We start from the raw sequence: 18,706 nt of genomic DNA on the forward strand, positions 1-18,706 counted from the left end.
TTTTGGTGTTTCAAAGCCTAAGGTTCAACTTTTCACCTTGCACTTTTCTCCTTGGGGCAACACGTGCTCTGCACATCTCTTCCTAAATTCCAAGACAGGCTGCTTGCTCTGTTCAATCAGGAATGCCAACCCAAGAAACATTTTTGAAAGATCGCAGCCAGCAGCATTGCCAAAAGAAGAAGCTCTTGGCACACAGAGAACCTGGTTCAATATGAGATGCCAGATGGTGAATTCAACTTCAGCTAAATTCCTGCTGAAAAGTGTTTGAACTGCAGATAGAAAAGCTTCTATGACAAATTTCCAAGCGTTAGGAGCTTCAGAGGAAAACGGCAAGTGTTGATATTTGTGCCTCCACCCCCTCACCCTCCACTGCCACCAGCCACAGGCACACATCCCATGGAACTGCTTCCTACCTCTGGCCAAGATTCCCACAAAGGTGTCTTGGCTTCTGAAGAAGACTATCAATCCTAATTTGATGTTCACTAGTTTTAAAGTATATTAATTGAGCCCACTGAAAGCAAATACTATTTGGTTAATAAGCAGTGCTTTTTCAACATATGTGTCCCCTTTGCATCTGAGCTAACTCTTTTCCTCTCCCTTCCACTAGGCCAAATGATAGTCAGTGGCTCTCCCTCTTGAAATATGGTCCAACCACAGGGATGTATGTGAAGCATCTTGACTGTACTTTGCTGTGAGGCCCTGGATGCCTTCTGCTGGTTCCTTGCATCCATGCCTTGGTTCCAGTGGCCTTTGATTTCTAAAGATTGGTCCCTGCAACCATCTTCAGAGGACTGTTCCTGGGCTACTGGGAACTCATCTATTTGCACAGAGAACTGGGAGTTCCTGGGAATTTACTGTGGCTCTGAGGTGCCAACAGCCAATGACTGGTACAGTACAGTGACAGCCTAGTTCCCCTGACACAGTTCAGGGCAAACTCTGTAAACTCTGAGGTTAATTTCTTTCCCTTTCCTTTCCTTTTTCTTTTTTTGTTTTTCTTTCTTTCTTTCTGGTAGTACTGGGGTTTTGAACTCAGGGCTTCATGCTTTTCTTAAACCACTCCCCAGCCCTTTTTGCTTTAGTTAGTTTTCAGATAGGGTCTCATGCTTTTGCCAGATGGCCTCGAACTGTGATCCCCCTACACCTGCATCCCACATAACTGAGATTATAGGCATGTACCACCACTCTCAACTTGTTTTTGAGATAGGGTCTCACTAACTTTTTGCCTGACTGCCCTTGAACTTTGATCCTCCTATCACAATGCCTGGCCCTCTGAGGTTAATATTGAGATCCACTCAATATTATACTGAGGCTGGGACTTTGCCTGAAATAACATCCTCGCCTGGCTCCTTCCTTCTTTCCCATCTTGTTCATCTGCATTGCCATATGCCCTTATAGATTTCTCCTTCGAGCATATCTTTAAGGAAAGCTGTGCTCTTGTACACAAGAGTATCCTCATCACAGAGTCTGGGGAACGGACTACGATGATTCTGGGCAGTGGAAAAATCTAAGTAGTCTCATACTGATAAAGAAAGAGGCAAGGAATGCATGCTTAACCTACTTTATCAGTCAAGATCACAGAAGGAAACAGTGACTACAACATTTAGAGGAGAGTTAATAAAAAGGGATTGTTTACAAAGGTGTGGATGGGTGCAGAGAAACATGGATGGTGCTCATCTGGAAGCTGGTAATGGGTATCATTACCAACCTGAGGTCTCACTGGCAGGAAGAGGGCATGGCTGTGAGATGAGGTGACAGAATTGTGTGGAGACGGCAGTGTGACAAGAGCTGGTCTCTGCAGCCAACCTACAAAGCCTGTACTGGGAGAGCGAGCAGGATACATAAATTACCCCACTCCAAACTCCTGCTTGCCTTCAACTTTCTGCCAGCGACCCCATCAGCAGAACATAATGGGGTGCTGGGCTTGAGGGAGGTTGTTAACGTCCCACATCTAAGTTGTCCTCTTGGGGCTCAGAGGATTTGGAGGGACAAACCAAAGCCATGCAGCACTCCTACACATGTGCATGCACTTTTTACTTGTTCTTGATTTTGATCTGTTACCAGATACACATAAATAGACATTACTTTTTCCTGTCTGTTGGTGTCATTTCCTTCTGCCTTATTTACACTTTGGGAGCCCAAATATAGGCTGCATGATGTGGGAAAAGGAATCTGTAATAATCAAGAACCAGACAGAATGCATTTTTATTAACAACTGAGCATGGCATCTGGGTATGTCAGCATTAGCTCCAACCCATCAGCTCTAAGATGGGATTTTATGTAGATTGAAGATGACTCATAGAGCTTACTGCCATAAAGATTTATCATCATTCCAACCTCAGTATTTTGGTGCAGAGATCTAAATTACATCCTTAGAAAATCATAACTATTCTTTCCTAATTGAAAACAAAATGCAAATCAAAGCTCTTAAGCTGCCCTTGCAATGCTTTATCTGACCACTTTCACATCAATCCCTTTGCATAGTTGCCTACCTTATTCCGTTTACTCTCCAATGTCCTCATTACTGGAAGCAATGCTCTCTTCCTGTTGGTCTCACTTCCTGTTTTTGAAGTGGTCATTCCCCCCTGCAACTAGCTTTGGCTTATTTCATCGATAAGGCCCTGCAAAATGCACAGAATGGAAGGAGAAAGGTCACTGTGTTATTTCAAGGCCTTTGGAATTAATCATGGAAAACAGCACGTGTCCTGAGATGCCAGCAGGAGCTGGCGTGGGTGGGCTGGAGATGGATGATGCACACGCACCCCTCCCACTCATCCCTGGAGCACACACAGCACAGCAGCCACTGCCTTTGGTCTCCAGCCTCACTGCTAGGTTCCCTGCAGACATGGATAAGGCTGAGCAGAAAACAGGTGGGCGTGCTTTCATGAATGGTGTACCAGGCTGTCAGTTCCAAGTATTAAAAGAGTGAATACTGGACTATTTTCTTCTGAAAATTTACTTTTAAGAAATATTTTTGAAGGCCCAAGGGATTTACAAGGTGGCGATTTAAAAAAAGGGTAAGTTTTTTTGGCACTCCTGAATGCTGGGAGATCTGCTACTTCCACTGTGTGACTTTGAGCAAGGCGTCAAAACTTCTTGAGCCTACATTCCTTTTCAATATGAGAGGATTGGGTTAGATGGATTCAGAATACTCTTTTGGTTCTAGTCCCAGGTGGCCAGTCAGTACTGAGATGTGCTACAAGTGAAAAATGCACACCAGGTTCCAAAGACTTAGTACAAAGCAAGTGCAAAATATCTCATTATTATTATTTGATGGTACTGGCTTATGACCTCAAGGCCTGATACTTGCCAGGCAGGGACTCTACCACTTGAGCCACACTCCCAGTCCCTTTTGCTTTCATTGTTTTTCAGATGGGTCTTGCACTTTCTGCCCAGGGATGACCTCAGACCTTGGTCCTTCCAATTTCTACTTCTTGAGTTGCTGGGATTGCAGGCATGTACTACCACACCAGACCTTTCACTAATTGTAATATTGATTTCATATTGAAAAGATAATATATGGGGCATACTGGCTTAAATAAAATATTAAAATTAGCTTTATGTGTTTGTTTTTACTTTTTAAAATGTGGCCACTGGAAAATGTTGAGCTATACATGTGGCTTGCATTATATTTCTATTGGGCAGAACTGTTTTAAGGTATGTTTCTGAGTCCCCATTTCTCTTGTGTGCATATCAAATTCTAGAAACTCAAAGGCTTAGGAAAAAAAAGTTGCCTCTTTTTCCATTCACAGGTCTTTTTAAAAGTAAAGGTTTTATGTCACATTGGCTAAGTGCTTAGCGGAAGGAACATCAATGTTTCTCAAACTAAAATTTCATTTCCTTCTGCTTTGAAGGAAGCTGTAGTGGCAATTAGTAGTACTTTAGAAGAGCAGAGCATTTCCAGATTCCAGTCACATGATAAAGGAAAGTTCTAGAAGTGAAAATTGGTTCCCCCTTCCCCAACGCATAGCTACGCCATCTCTTTTCCACGTGCGAGCTGAGTGTTTGGAAAGCACATAAATGCTCCACACAAGATCCAGGGACACAGGCACTGAGTTCAATACCCACTTCCTGCTGGGCTTTAACTTCTGGGCTGGAGAAAGAATACTGGGCAGAGACACCAGTATGTACAAGGATTGATGGATCTGGAGAGAAAGAACAGCAGAAAGAAGAACCAGAGGCACAGATGAGCAAAGTGAAGGGAGCTAGGTTGGCTGGGGACACTGAGAATACATACATTTACAATGACTGAGTAGGGCCTTGAATGTCCAGGACGGGAAACCTAGAACCAGATGTGAAAGGCAATGGTCTGAGTGCCTGATGGAAAAAGGGAAGATATCATCCTCTTTGTGCCTAGCTATTGTATGTATATGTCCCCAGATGGAGGCCCTCATTATGATCCAGAGCAATGTCACACCATTCCCTTACTTCTCATGTGTGCACAGTTTCTGCCTCTCCAACAGAGAATGAGGCGTTCCTTATTCTCAAGGGTAAGAACCAAGATTGATGCATCTTAGAACCCCAGGATAGTCCTGGGCAGGAGCAGGTGCTCAGTGTTGACTGTTGCCTTTTCTTTCAAACACCTCTCAAGGGAAAAGAAAGTCTCCCAGGTGTAAAAGTGTAAATCAGTTTGCCTTCTGTCCTTTCCCTCTCCCTTCTCTGAGATTTGTTCCTTCTTCCTGGGTTCTTATCACCAACATCTTGCTGCTGAATCTCCTAGTCCTTGATATGCATGTCTGGAACCCAAGCTTCCTTCTTCCTCTCATCATCCAGCCTTCTTAGGGCCTGAGGAAGTATATCATCTCTTTCTTTCACCCAAACTGTCCCTGCTGATAATCTGCTTTAGCCAGTTGACCTCCCTCACATGGCTCCACAACTTACCTGAAGACAGATCTACTGAGCTCAAATGGCCTGTGAAATCAAAGACACCCAGTAAAGAAGTGTAGAAGGCTTTGGGAGTTGCTGCCAGAGTGACAGAAGAGTTTTGGCTGCCAGGCACCGGTGACTCATGCCTATAATCCTAGCTATTCAGGAGGCAGAGATTGGGAGGATCATGGTTGAAAGCCACCCAGACAAATAATTCATGAGACCCTATCTCATAAAAACCCATCACAAAAAAAGGGCTGGTGTAGTGTTCAAATTGTAGGCCCTGAGTTCAAATCCCAGTACTGCAAAAAAAAAAAGAGTTTTGGCTATTCAGTAAATAAGAACCCACCCAACTGTGCCTTGGGGGAGGCTAGATTGAGTTTGGTTAGAGTTGTAGCCTTTCCTTGACCAGTATAAAAAAGGTTACTCCTCAGATTCCATGAGATAAATTTACAGAATCTGAATTCATATTCTCTCCTCTTCCCACTCCCATGTCTCTGTCTTTTTCATTCATTTTTGTTGTCCTAACACCATTTTTTTTTTTTTGAAGAAAGGGTCTTGTTATGTAGCCCAGGCTGGAGTGCTGGGGTTACAGGCATGTGCTACCATACTTGGCCTCCCTGGATTATTCTCTAGTCAACTTTTTAAAAGCTTTACTCATTTGAGAAAGCCAGCTCAATATAGTGCAATGTAGCACAAATACTTCAAGGCCCTGTAAGATGAGAATCAAAATCAGAAGCAGATAAACTGTAACAAATAAGGTTGAAATTTGATTTGTAAAGGGCATTACCACTGGGCAAACATTTACATTTCAGTTTTCCCTATATTATATATAATGTAGAATTGAAGCTTGGTTGCCATTTCTGGTTTTGTTTTTTTATAGGGAAAATCTCAAGTAATGGGGTTGTAAGGAAAGTCCCTGCTTTTTTCCAGTGACTCTAGCCTAGGTGAAGACTAACCCTTCACTCTGTGCTGCCTACATTGCAGACAGTGCATTGAAGAAAGGATCTGCAATGCTTGCTCTGAGCCAGTGCACACCTGCAGCATCCATGCTGCAGCCTTGCTGGGATGACCCCAGCTCCCTCCCTGCACTCACTGCATCCCATCTGCTCCTCAAGAAAGCCTCTCTTGTGTTTTTGCAATCACACAACTCCCAGCAATTCTGATCCTCCTCCACAGGGAGCAACTGCCACCTCCAATCTCCCCTGGCCCTAAGAATCACCACTTTGAACTAATGAGCTAGCTCATGCTTAAGGATTCTTACAGGGTAAAAATGGATATTTGGAGAGATAACCAGTAAGACAAGGCTGCTATTATAGCAATGGGGCGAAACAAGGAGACCACCTCTTCACTCCTCCTGCCAAGATTCTTGACTGTCTGAGTGCCCAATGAGCATTGTTCTCTTATTTTATGACACCTATGTAAGTATTCTGGTAGCAGGTTAATGAATGGTGTGTGTGTGGGGGTGGGGGTTGCATAACAGAACACCCATGCTTACAGTATATAAATGTATATGCTTATCCAAGAGTATCTTTTAAAAAATGAGTAAAGAGCATGAACCGTTCTTCTTTCTTATTTCCAGGCACACTGTGTTGGAAGAAGAGAGTTGAGATTTTATTTATTTATTATTTTTTCAGTATCAGGTTTTGAACCTAGGGCTTATATCCTTCAGCCACTCCACCAGCCCTACTATTGTGATGGCTTTTTTTCGAGATAGGATCTCCAAACTATTTGCCCAGGGTTGGTTTAAAACCGTGATCCTCCTGATCGCTGTCTCCTGAGTAGCTAAGATTACAGGCGTGAGCCACGGGTGCCTAGCAGAGTTTGGGTTTTAAAATAACTGATTGCTATAATTTTTTTTTAATTTTTTTGAGATAACTGCAGATTCATATAAGTTATAAGAAACAATAGAAAGACCTCCTGAATACTTCACCCAGTTTTCCCCAGTGGTAACATTTTGCATAACTGTATAAAAAAAATCACAACCAGGAAATTGGCATTAATACAATCCAAGGGCCTTGTTTATATTTCACCGGTTTCACACACTCATTTGTGTGAGTGTGTATTCAGTTGTACCCAATTTTCACACATACGCAATGTGCTTTTGAATCCCAACTTGCCTAAGTACTTTCTGTGCCATCCTGAGCGAGCTCTTTGACTCTTGAGAGATCCAGTTTTCAAAACTGAGAGATCCATTTGCAAAACGCTGTAACTGCCTCCTAAGAGTGGCTGGTGTGAGGATTAGGTAAGATTAATTCTGCTGTGTTCCCAGCACATTGGGTTCCTTCCTGTGTACAGCTAGTCCTCTCAGTAGGAAGGTAAATTTCTCCAGTTTTCTTGCTAAAATAACCAGACTAGTGAGTGGTAATACGTCAGGCGGACCCTTCCTCAGGGCAACACATTTAACCCTGCAGCTGCAAGAGAACAGTGGATGTTGCCTCAGGTTCTGGCTGCCTCCACCTCTAGCCCTGACTTGGGATCCTGTCTGGCTGCTCTGCGATCAGAAGTGCAGGGATGGATTGAGGAACCCCAGACTTTGGGGATAGCATGTGGAGGAGGCGCCAAAGACCCAGCAACCGTTGTTGGCTTGAGGACTACCAGCTCCAAGGAGTGGCAGTGACAGAGGGCTGGATGTACCCTCGGTGAGTTGCACAGGGGGCGGGAACCTGTGAGGACTTGGTGGAAAGGTCCAAATGCCATCCAATGTGACAGGAGGTTCACAAGGTTCAGAGTCAAGTCCAGGCCCCTCTGCCTCCAACAGCCCTCTTCCCAAGACTGACAACCGGCTCCTCAGGACTGGGAAATCTAGGGCCGCCTACGGGCGGCAGCTGAACCCCGCACCTTAAGGTCCCGCCGACTGGAAGCGGGGCGGGGAGGGGGGTCTCTGCTTCGCGAAGAAGTGGTCCACCGGGTGTCCAGGCTCGGGGTGTGTGCCGGCGTTTTGGGAAAAAAAAAAGGGTGGCGGGCAGGCAGGGGGCCGAGGGATGAGCAACCCCTCCGATCCACATCCCGAGCCCCGGCGTTTCCACGTTCAAATCCCCGAGCCGGAGCTGGGAGGGGGCCATGCACCGGCGAGGACTCTGGCGGCGCCACCCGCTCCTCCCTCGGCTGCCGGAGCTGCGCGGGCCGCGGAGGAGGAGCCGCGCCCCGGCCGGCGTCGCCCTGACTCCTCCTCCCCGCGCGGGCTCAGCGCTTCCTCCACTGCGTCCAAAGCTCAGGGTGGCGGCGACCGAGCCGGGAGCTGAGCGCGCTGTGCGCGGCCGAGCCCCGAGTGCGCCCGCGGCCATGCTTCCCGCGGCGGCGCCGGGCGCCTGAGCCCCGGAACGCGCGGTAAGCGGGGAGGCCAAGCCCGGGGACCCCTCGACCAGCGGCCTAGGGGGCGCGCGGAGGCCGTCGGCGAGGCCCCGGTCGCCGGGCACAGGCCGGGCACAGACGCGAGGGGGTCGCCCTGCGGGGGCGGCCACCGGGGCGCGCGGGGTCCCTCAGGGCGGGGAGGAAGCTGCGGCGGGCCGGCGGCTCCCGCAGGACGCGCGGGGAGGGGGCGGGAGGGGCGGGCGGAGGGGCTGGGGGCGGGGCGGGAGGATGCGCGCGGCGACCGCGGCCCCCGAGCGCGGCGCTTTTGTAAGAGCTGCGCCTTACATATGGAAATGACGCTCGCGCGGGTCCCCATTCGCATCCTTTTGACGGACGCCCTACCGGAACCGCGGCGTCGGCTGCGAAGTATTGTCCCGCGTCCCCAGCCCTAACAAAGCGCCCTCCTTCGCCTTGCAGAGCACTGGAGGCGGCCGGCCGGCGGTGCGGGCGCTTCGGAGAGGCCGACAGAAGGTAGGCGAGGGCGGCGGGGGCCGCGAGCTTGCTGCCCGCTGACACAATGGGGCGTCCGAGGTTTCTGGTGCTGGCGATGGGCAGGTGCGCTGCTAGACCTAGCGCAGGTTGCCAAGGACCCCGGCGGCTCGTCCGCCCTCTTGCTGCACCGGCGCCGCGAGGTGTGGGCACCTCCGCCACCCCCGTGGTCCCAGCCGGCTGCTGAAAGCTGCTACTGTGTGTGGGTCCAAGAGCGGACTTGAGTCCCACAGGGCTCAGAGAGGGTGGTGGTTCTGTTGGCCGGTGCCACCCAGGCAGCCTCGAGATTAAGAAGCTGAAGAGAAACCCGTGTGGGGAACCACTGGGTGTTCGTCCGCTCTGAGGAACGCAGAGCTGTTTGGAGCCCTGAAAGTGGGAATTTGAGAAAGTGCATGGGATGGATGCATGTAGAGACTTTCCCGGTGCAGCTACCAGGAAAGGGGAAGGACACAAGGACACCTAGTCATTGCCTAAGAGCCCTGATCGCCAAAGGAGAGGACTAGAAGTATGGAGTGCTGTGTGGCGAGGGGAGCTGACTGGGGGCCTCAGGTCTGGGCAACTACCAAACCGACCTCCCAACCCACAGGAGGACAAGGAAACAGCCTCTGCTTAAAGCTCTTTCTGTGAAATTGCAAGAGAGAGGGACAAAAGGGGGCGATTTTCCGAGCCTCAGCCCAGACCAACCAAGGTTAAGGTGCAAATAAAATGGGAGCTGGAATATTATCCTGCCATAGATGATGTTTCCAGAGAACTTAGTTATTACATGATCTTCTGCTCTCTTGTTAACTGGAATAGATCCTCTCTCAGTGTTGAGGAATGACTGAGATAGGCTTCCCTACAACTCAGTCCCAAGTTTATCAAATTAAAACAGATTGCATAGTTGTCTTTTGTGGCTGACACGGTAGGTTTTTAGGATACAAATGCTGAGAAAGTCCATCATGGCACCTGAGCAAGACTCCTGGGACCATGAAAGAGTTCTCAGTTGGGTTTCCTTAACTACCTTAGCATAAATTTCTCTCTCTGCTTGCTGAGGCTTGACGATCTACAAGGAAACAGATTGGTACTGTCAGCGTAGTTTTATCTCGTGTCTTCTGTAGTGAACAGAATAATATATTGGTGGCTGACCTGAGATACTGCTCTGAGTGGAAAGTAGCTGTGAAATTCCCAGACTGTTGGAAGAGTGACACTACAGGCTGGCTGAAAAATGAGCTGATGTGATCTCTTCGACTGTTGCCAGTGTTTTTAGGGAGGTGGAGGTGAACTGAAGGGGGAGGGGTTTGCAGATTTGTGTATTTTCACCTGTTCTCTGCAGGGCCAGAGAAGCATTCTGAACTGCAACATAGATAAAGCAAATGGGTTGAACATAAGCAAAGATATTGCCAGCTGGGGCGATGCGGAGGAAGCATGGTTTAAATGTCAAGGAGCAGTCATTTTAATAGTCGCTTGCTCAGAATGGCATGAGTTTCTTTTTTCTTATTCCCTTTTCATTATAGGTATGTCATGACGCTTAATACCAAACGACGTTAACTTTCCTGGGGGAGGAATAGTGCCCAATGAATTCTGAACAGCCAATCTTAATTTAATAGGCAGTATTCTTATCATGAGTCAAATGTTCACATAAATTGTTTTAAATGTCACTGCAAATGACTTTCTAAACTAATGTTTCACCAATCTTGATGTTTCAGTTTTATATTGATAATGAAGATACATTTTATCAGTCTTATGTTGATAAAGAGTTGGCAAGTTTAGCCAGAGTCTTTTAGAGGAATTCAAACAGCCAGAGCCTTTTTCAGGGGCTTACTTTTACAGATGCCAATTCATTCGTAAGCCAATAAATAATGCAGTTTGAATTCTGGCTATTCATCTTGCATCTGTTGGGCCAGGGTTTGTGGAGAAGCTTACTGAACCCTACAAAAAGATATTTTTACGTTACTTATAAATGAGAATTTTTAAAGATATGGGGTTATGAAAGTGAACAACCTTGTTAGAAATTTGTGCCCTCCTTTGTCGCAGTTTGCAAAAGCAATTAGAAACTTATTTAAGCTCTTGCATGGAGAATATTACAAAGGATCTATACCCTAATGCTCACCTACAGTACAAAGTTGGTAAAATACTATTTATAGATGTGAGAATAGAAGCTCTTCACTTGGACCCCAGGAAACTGTGCTCATAGGTTCAGGCATCCTAAGTTAACTTGAGTAAATATGGCTCCAGAAGTGAAAGTTGTTACAAGCTTTCTCTTTTAGAAAAAAGGTAACAAACATGCAGCTGTTTTCTGCTCCCATAGTTTTACTTAGTAGTTGATTATAGGTTATTTGCATCTACTTGTGCTAAACTCATGTTTTTTCTCCCTCCAGCTACCCTGAGTTAACTACTTGATTGGATAATCCACCTGCTATTAGATTTAACAAAAGCCTGACTTTGCAGCAACCTTCAGGACAGTAAAATACTAAAGCTTGTTTATGTTTAGAATAGATGCCAGTAGGATGCCCTTAGTTCAATTAAATTTTATGATGTAGTTAGCAAAGGTTGTTATTTTCTTTCAGATTTATTGAAATGTGACTTTTCCCCTCTGCAATGGGACTTTAGTTTTTATGTTGTATTTTTACACCACAATTATATTCCTGGTGATCTCTGTGGCTTTTGATATCCAGCTAGAGGGGAGGTGCTATCTGACAGTCATCAGTTTGCTGCTGAGTTGCAGCAGTAATTTTGGCAGGGAAGTATTCTATATAAACATGGAAATAGGGGCAATTGCTTTTTGTTGAGCTTTTGCTAAACTTGAACTTATTCTCCTTACTATCTTCTTTTATACTGAAATGACTCCAAGATGGTAAGCCTGGAAATCTTTGCAGCAGATGAAATGTTTGCAGAAAAGAGAGAAGAAAAAAAAATGGCAATTTGATTGGAGGCATTATTAAGTCTGACTGGCCAAATGAAGAGATTTAAAAGCATAAATGAAAAGCCTTTGCCAAGCAGGGGTTGTCTGTGTCCATTACTTTCTCCCAAAGTAACGAAATTAGTCACTTAGTCTTTGGACCCCTAACAGCTATGTCTGAACACAGGTTCGAAAGCATCTATTATGATGCCCTGGAAAGGAAGAGGGCTGAGCAGAGAGGGCATCTCATTCCGCAGAGCTGTTCAGCTGCTGGACCATCTGGATGGGAATTAAAAGGCCTGGGCTAGGGGCTCTGGCATTGTGCTTATTTGTTATTTGCTTTTCACTTGCCAGGCTTTGTCCCCTTTTCACTCCCTCCAGCCCCGAACAGACATCCACTTTGGCTGGGGTACCATCCTCACAAGCTCCTTTCTATACCATGGATGCTGGGAAGTTCCTAAGTTCACACAGCCACTTCATACTTCCCTTCTGTTGGGATTGTCATCATTCCAGCCATACCTCTACCTACTCCTTTTGCAGTCCTGGTGGCATTGTGATTTCCTCAGCTGGGGTTGTAAGTAGAACACAACACAGATCTGTAACAGCCATCCCGTCAGAGCGTGTGGCATTTTGGCAGCCTTGTTTTGAGTTATTTGAAAGGAAAATGCTCTGAATAATTGTCATTATGGGTGGTTATTGGGTGATAAATATTTTGAGTAATGGCTCTGTGCATCTTTTTCTTATTTAACTATCCCTAGTTAGAACTCCAAAGTATTGCCTATACTGATCCTTTTACTCCAAAGGAACCATAAGGGCTCTGGACCATTTGACAGGAAGGCCCAGATTTATGGCAGTCTTCGTGAACCTGGAATTGTTCTTTGCAATTTCAGGGAGGATTTATCACTCAAAACTCAACTTTTTATTTTTTTTAATTTTTATTGTTTCATTATTCATATGTGCATACAATGCTTGGGTCATTTCTCCCCCCTTCCCCCACCCCCTCCCTTACCACCCACTCCGTCCCCTCCCTCTTCCCCCCACTCCCTCCATACCTGGCAGAAACTATTTTACCCTTATCTCTAATTTTGTTGAAGAGAGAGTATAAGCAATAATAGAAAGGAACAAGGGTTTTTGCTGGTTGAGATAAGGATAGCTATACGGGGAGCTGACTCACATTAATTTCCTGTGCATGTGTGTTACCTTTTTAATTCTTTTTGAGCTAACCTTTCCTCTAGTTCCTGGTCCTCTTCTCCTATTGGCCTCAGTTGCTTTTAAGGTATCTGCTTTAGTTTCTCTGCGTTGAGGGCAACAAATGCTAGCTAATTTTTTAGGTGTCTTACGTATCCTCACCCCTCCCTTGTGTGCTCTCGCTTTTATCATGTGCTCAAAGTCCAATCCCCTTGATCTTATGTCCGCATATGAGGGAGAACATACGATTTTTGGTCTTTTGGGCCAGGCTAACCTCACTCAGAATGATAAAACTCAACTTTTTAAATTCTCGAGTAAGGTTCCTGCCACTAATGGGTGTTAAGCTTTGGGTGGAAAGCACTGGACTGCACAGGTTAGACATACTTATTTGGGGGAAGTAATTTAACAATAATCAGTTCCTGAGCTATACCCATTACTGAAGATATAGGACTGTTCATGGTCATTTTTATGTAAAATTTATTTCTTCCATGCCCAAATCCCCAAGCTGCTTTACCAAAAAAAAAAAAAAAAAGTTTGTTTCTACGTAAGTATCCCCAGAGACTTGTAGGCTCTAGTCATTCAATGAGTGGACCGAGGGAGGTAGGGGAAAAGTATGTGGCCATGGCGGTTGTTAGTACTCAGTAGTGTTCAGCTGGCTGACATCCAAAGGTGGAGGTGAGTTTGGCAGTGGTGTCGTCAGTGGCCCTGTTCGTGTGTTGAACGCACATGTTTAGATTGGGAGATATATAATTCAGAGTCACACTAGAAGTCAAATCTCAGCTCCACCCCTGCAGTGGTACTGTATGCTTGGATAAGTTGCTAATGTTGTCAGGCCCCCATTTCTGCACTTAAACAGGGGAGAGGATACTCTCTACTTCCAAGAATTGGATTAAATGAGATGATATATACATAAGGTACTCTGCCTAGGTCAGACTGGGGGTAAGTACTCAGAAATAAAAATTTCTTCTGAATTCCCAAGTACATTTTAGCCTCTCTGCTTTTATTTGACATCAATATTTATCAATCATTTGCATCTGAAGGTCAAGGAAGCACTGAACATCACCTGCTGGTGTTATCATTTAACAATAGAGTACTACCTTCATTGTCACTCTCATCCTCTATTCTGTGGCCCTATACGTTTTCTGCTTTGCTTCTTTGAAGGTAGATTTATGACAGATTGACTTCAGTCACTCTAAGTTTCTGCCTCCTTTTTTAGCCTCAGATATTTTCTTGTATCATTTCCCTGAGATTAGCCATTCTCACTTGTGTGCCATATTTAACCCCCAGAATGACCCTTCCAGACAGGTACTGTTACTCATGTTGGATAAATGAGAGAACTTGAAGGTATCTTGGTACAGATTCTCCTCAAAAGTGTCATCCCTTGCCTCATTCCAGATGAGAGGGGGCACTGCTGATTGGTGTCCTAGATTGGTCAATGTGGCTAAATTGAGACACAGGTCATGCTTCCATCACAGTAAATGCATTGCAGTGGTGACAATGAGATCTGTAACATTTTGCTTAAGCTCATGGATGAAAAGATGCAATGAGAAAAATGTTTCCTAGAAAAACTTGGTATTTACAAAGTGCTTTCTATAATTAATCTCCTAGGACTGAACAATAAATTGCTTCAGGAAATTAAATCCCACAGGTCCTCAGGACAACTGGATTAAGCATCTTTTAAAGAGGGCTATCCTGGGAGAAAAATCAACTTTAAAGGTGACCTTGATGTGCAGTAAAACCAACCAAAACATGTAAAATTATTAAATAATTTATTGACATTAAAAAAAAAAGTGTCATCCCATGACAGAAAAATACAGTTGGCATTTGTGAGTCCATTGGGTGAATTCTTTGAATTAAACATCATTTGGCTTCTCTCTAGTTCAATTTGGTAGTCACTCTAGGTGCTCTACTTCTAGTGGTTATGTCTAAGACTGAAAATGCCGTTCAAGAGGGACAAGAAGGGGGAAGTAGAAATGTATATATGGAAGAAAGAGGTATTTCACAATTTTCATATGCTCATTTCTGTGCCTCCCATTCAGGGTAGCTTTCCTCCCACGGAATGGCCTCACAGTAAATCAGTTCATGATGTTTGCTGAGTCCCCTGTGTGAAGAACAGACTGTACTATTATTCATTTGGGGGAAGATATAAGTGAAATAGAAGCTATGGGCCTTACCCTTAAAGAAATTTCTGTCAAGTAGGGAGAAAAAAAAATTCTTGCACATGAAATTTCTGATGAACATTTGGAGAAAAATATCAACTAGCAAAAATGCATTCTGTGCCAGATGAGTACTGACAACTTGTCACTGTGTGTAACATCTCCTGGATGTTTCAGTGTAAGCATTTGTTCCACAGAGGTGTCCCCATCCCCTCCCCCATCACCAGGGCCCCCCAGTCAAAACAGATAAGAAAAGAAAGCTTCTATAAAATGATGAAACAAGTTCGACATAGTGAAAACCCATGGAGGGGCATGATAGCTTATCAAACTCAAAAAAGCATTGTAAGATCAGTCCTTCTCAGTACATTGTGAGTTTTACTGCTCCCTTTTGTTTTTATTGCCCTTGTGTTTGCTTTGATGGACAAATCGGCACCCCTGAAAAATCATTTTTGAAAGTGGAAATGTTAGTATTCTTTCTTTTTTTTTTTGTTTTTTGAGTTTTTAAACATATATGCAACGATCAGGCAAAGGCAGACTAATCTGACTTTTCTGGAGTTACTCAGATTGCAGCCTAACGAACTATAAAAGCGAGTGAGCCTGAGAGCTGTAGTACATCTAAAACCCCAGAGCACACTATGGGCCCTCATCAGATCTTAGCTGGCAATTAACTGGCAGACTCTAGGTGAATCTCGTTAGCCAAACCTTGGCCTTGTCTAAATTCCTACCTCTGTGGGTTTGCATAACACCTTGGTGTTTCTTCTCTGATGCTTTGATGTTTATGTAGCACTCTCAGTGTATTTTGAAAACATTTACATACTGATTAGTTAACCCAACAGACCAACCCTGGGAAGACAGCCAGAGCCAGCAGCCCCTTAGCGATGGAAAAACTGCTAGTGGAAGAGACCTGCCCAATATTGGGAGTCTGGACCCAAACCACACTATGTTGTTTTAATGAGTGGCAGAGCTGTTCAGACTCCTCTTCTGAATCCACCTAGTTTTGCTAAGGTAGTGAATCTGTGTTGGCTGTCACTTTTAGCAGCTGTCTATGAAAAGAAAGCAAATACAGCCTAGAGCTGTACCATTTTGTCACAGGAAGCTCTTTTCAGCTTCTGTTCTGGCTGTGTTCAACGTCTTAACTTACATGTTCCCCATGTTGTAATGATCTGTACATCACCCATTTAGAGTTTTCTGGCCCAGGGATGGTTTAGTTTAAGTTGGTTTTGTTGTTCATGGAGGTGGTGCTGGGAATCGAACCCAGGGCCTTGTACAAGGTAAGCTCATGCTCTACCACCAGGCTACACCTCCAGCTCCTAGCTGAAAGTGCTGTTTTTTGTTTGTTTGTTTTTTTAAATAGTCAAGGGTTGGTTGAGCCTTGTTGCCAGTGGCTGAGGTCACCATCCCAAGAGTATGTGTTATGTTTAGCATCTGTTGCATCATGGCAAAGGCTCCTCCAGATGTGCAGGTTTCGGGCTTGCCTTGGAAGATTCAGCACATGTGCAAGGAAAAAAAAGTCTTGGAGTGGGAAGTACCTGGATTATCCAAGATATATTCTTTTTTTTTTAATTCATTTATTCATATGTGCATACATTGTTTGGGCCATTCTCTCCCCTATATCCCCTCACTTCCAGGCAGAACCTTTTCTGCCCTTTTCTCTAATTGTGTTGAAGAGAAGACATAAGCAATAATAAGAAAGACAAAACGTTTTTGCTAGTTGAGATAAGGATAGCTATACAAAGAGATTCCTAGCATTGCTTCCATGCACAAGTGTGTTACAACCCAAATTGATTCATCTCTACCTGACCTTTTCACTAGTTCCTGATCACCTTCCCATATTGACCTCTGTCGCTTGAAGGTTTCTGTATTAGCTCCTCTGCAGTGGGGACATCAAACATTTTCATGTTTTGGGTTTCCTACCTATCCCCGTTCCTCCCGTATGTGCTCTCCCCTTGTCAGGTGACTCAACTCCAACAACGTTGCTGTATTTGTCCTAGATCTAAAGTCCACACATGAGGGAGAACATATGATTTTTGGTCTTCTAAGCCTGGCTAAACACACACAGAATGATATTCTCCAGTTCCATCCATCCCAGATATATTCTTTACAAAAAGTGATTCAGAGCTACTGAGGTCTCCAGGTTTTTACTGATCTTGGGGAAAGTGGCACAATGGAAGGTCTGGGGTTAGGGTTGGGGTTGTTGGTGTCAGAGAGATGGAAGACAAGTTAGCTAGGCAGAAAAGATGAGCTGCTTGAGATGAAGCACGTTCCCTAAGATGTTGTGCTATTTGCCTAAGCCTTGCTGTGGCTCCTCCAAACCTTTCTGTGGGAAAGGTTGGAGTGGTGTTTTTACCTTTCTCTAGCAACCAAGCATTCATTACCTAAAACTCTCTGGGATGACAGCAAGCTTCAGGGAATACTCTCCCTGTCACAGCACAGGTAATTGCACCAACCACGCTAATTGAGTTGCTTTTTGAAGAACTCATGTAAGAGGCATCTGGTCTCATGTAAACAGGAGCTGGTTCTGTTGCAGGTGTGCTCAGCCCGTGCCACTTGCTGCAGCCTTCCAGTTTAGCTACTACTGGGAGCATCTAGGCTGATCTGAGTGCATCTAATCAGTGTGACCATACCGCCAGCTTGCAGCATCTGGGCAGGTTGTTTCTAGCTTGCTGACTTGCATGGAGGCTCTGGCCATGCAGCTGGTTGGTACAAGAAATTAGCTCATTTGGCCTCCACTGGCTGTCAGAAGTGGCCTTTAAGTCCAGGCCAGATGAGGTGGGATCAGTGGAAACAATAGCCATCTACCTGAGGGCCCGACAGGAGAGGAGGGTGTCTCTTGGCTACCTGACCCCCTCATTCTGGTAAAGTTACCTTGTGTGAGCTGACCTATGGATGTGCCCTGGTGTGAGTGCATGTAAGAGCCCCACTGGGCAGGGCTGGGTTCTGGGAATGTGCTGGAAATAGAGTTTGATACACATGAAGCACTCCCAAGCCACGGCGGGACCGGGAGAGGTGAGTGTGCCAAGGGGTGACGTGCCCCAACCTGTCCTTGTCTCTGTCCTGCACAGGTGAGCACTGTGGGCTATGGGATGGATGAGGTGGAGCAGGACCAGCATGAGGCCCGACTCAAGGAGCTCTTTGACAGTTTTGACACAACGGGAACTGGGTCCCTGGGACAGGAGGAACTCACCGACCTTTGTCATATGCTGAGCTTGGAGGAGGTGGCCCCACTGCTGCATCAGACGCTGCTTCAGGACAACCTCTTGGGCAGGGTAAGGTCTGGGGAAGAACACAGTTTGTGGGAAGTGGGGTGCAGTTTCTGCTGGGGTGCCAGGGGTGGTGCAAGGCAAATGTGTTGCAACTTGTTTCTGGCAACCTGGCCGTTAAACCTGGTAAAAGAACATAGTGGGTGTGGCTTAACAGTGCAGTTTGGCGAGATGGCAAGGGTCTGCTTTAGTTCGTGCTCTAGAATTATGTTGTATGTGGAGCAGTGTATGTAAAGAGAGAAAAAGGATGTTCCCCAACTTGCTTCTTGCTCTTTGTGGGTCATCTCATTGACTCCTCCTTCATCATTGGGACGGAAAGGAGGGGAGATTTTCATGAAGAGAAGGAAAAGGCAGTTAGAGTACTGCCCTTCACAGGAAGAGCAGATACATTAGGAATTTTTTGTTCCTAATAAAGCTATGTCTTGTGTGGATCATTTCTGGGTGAAGTATTAATTAAAACCTTCCACCCAGGAAGTAAAGTAGGAGAGTAAGTAAATACAGTGTAGGCTCATTTAAAA

General features: G+C 45.4%; 1 protein-coding gene and 1 non-coding gene across 9 annotated transcripts in view; both read left to right on the forward strand.

Moving 5' to 3' along the window:
• The first annotated feature begins 8,091 nt into the window (after positions 1-8,091).
• Positions 8,092-18,706, forward strand: part of Nin (ninein) — a 95,839-nt gene continuing 85,224 nt past the window's right edge. For 3 of the 8 annotated variants that reach the window (XM_074068000.1, XM_074068002.1, XM_074068004.1), the window contains exons 1-3: positions 8,092-8,193; positions 8,635-8,688; positions 17,991-18,194. In XM_074068000.1, coding sequence (XP_073924101.1) covers positions 18,012-18,194 — 183 coding nt within the window. In that variant the 5' untranslated portion in view covers positions 8,092-8,193; positions 8,635-8,688; positions 17,991-18,011. Of the gene's footprint in view, positions 8,194-8,547; positions 8,689-17,990; positions 18,195-18,706 lie in introns of those variants that run through there. The other 5 variants (XM_074068001.1, XM_074068003.1, XM_074068005.1 and 2 more) reach the window with 3 other exon arrangements.
• Positions 14,155-14,287, forward strand: LOC141422251 (small nucleolar RNA SNORA1). Its single transcript, XR_012446849.1, has one exon. It is a non-coding gene; the product is annotated as a small nucleolar RNA SNORA1 (small nucleolar RNA).

This window comes from Castor canadensis, chromosome 3, assembly GCF_047511655.1.
Source record: "Castor canadensis chromosome 3, mCasCan1.hap1v2, whole genome shotgun sequence".
NCBI lineage: Eukaryota > Metazoa > Chordata > Mammalia > Rodentia > Castoridae > Castor > Castor canadensis.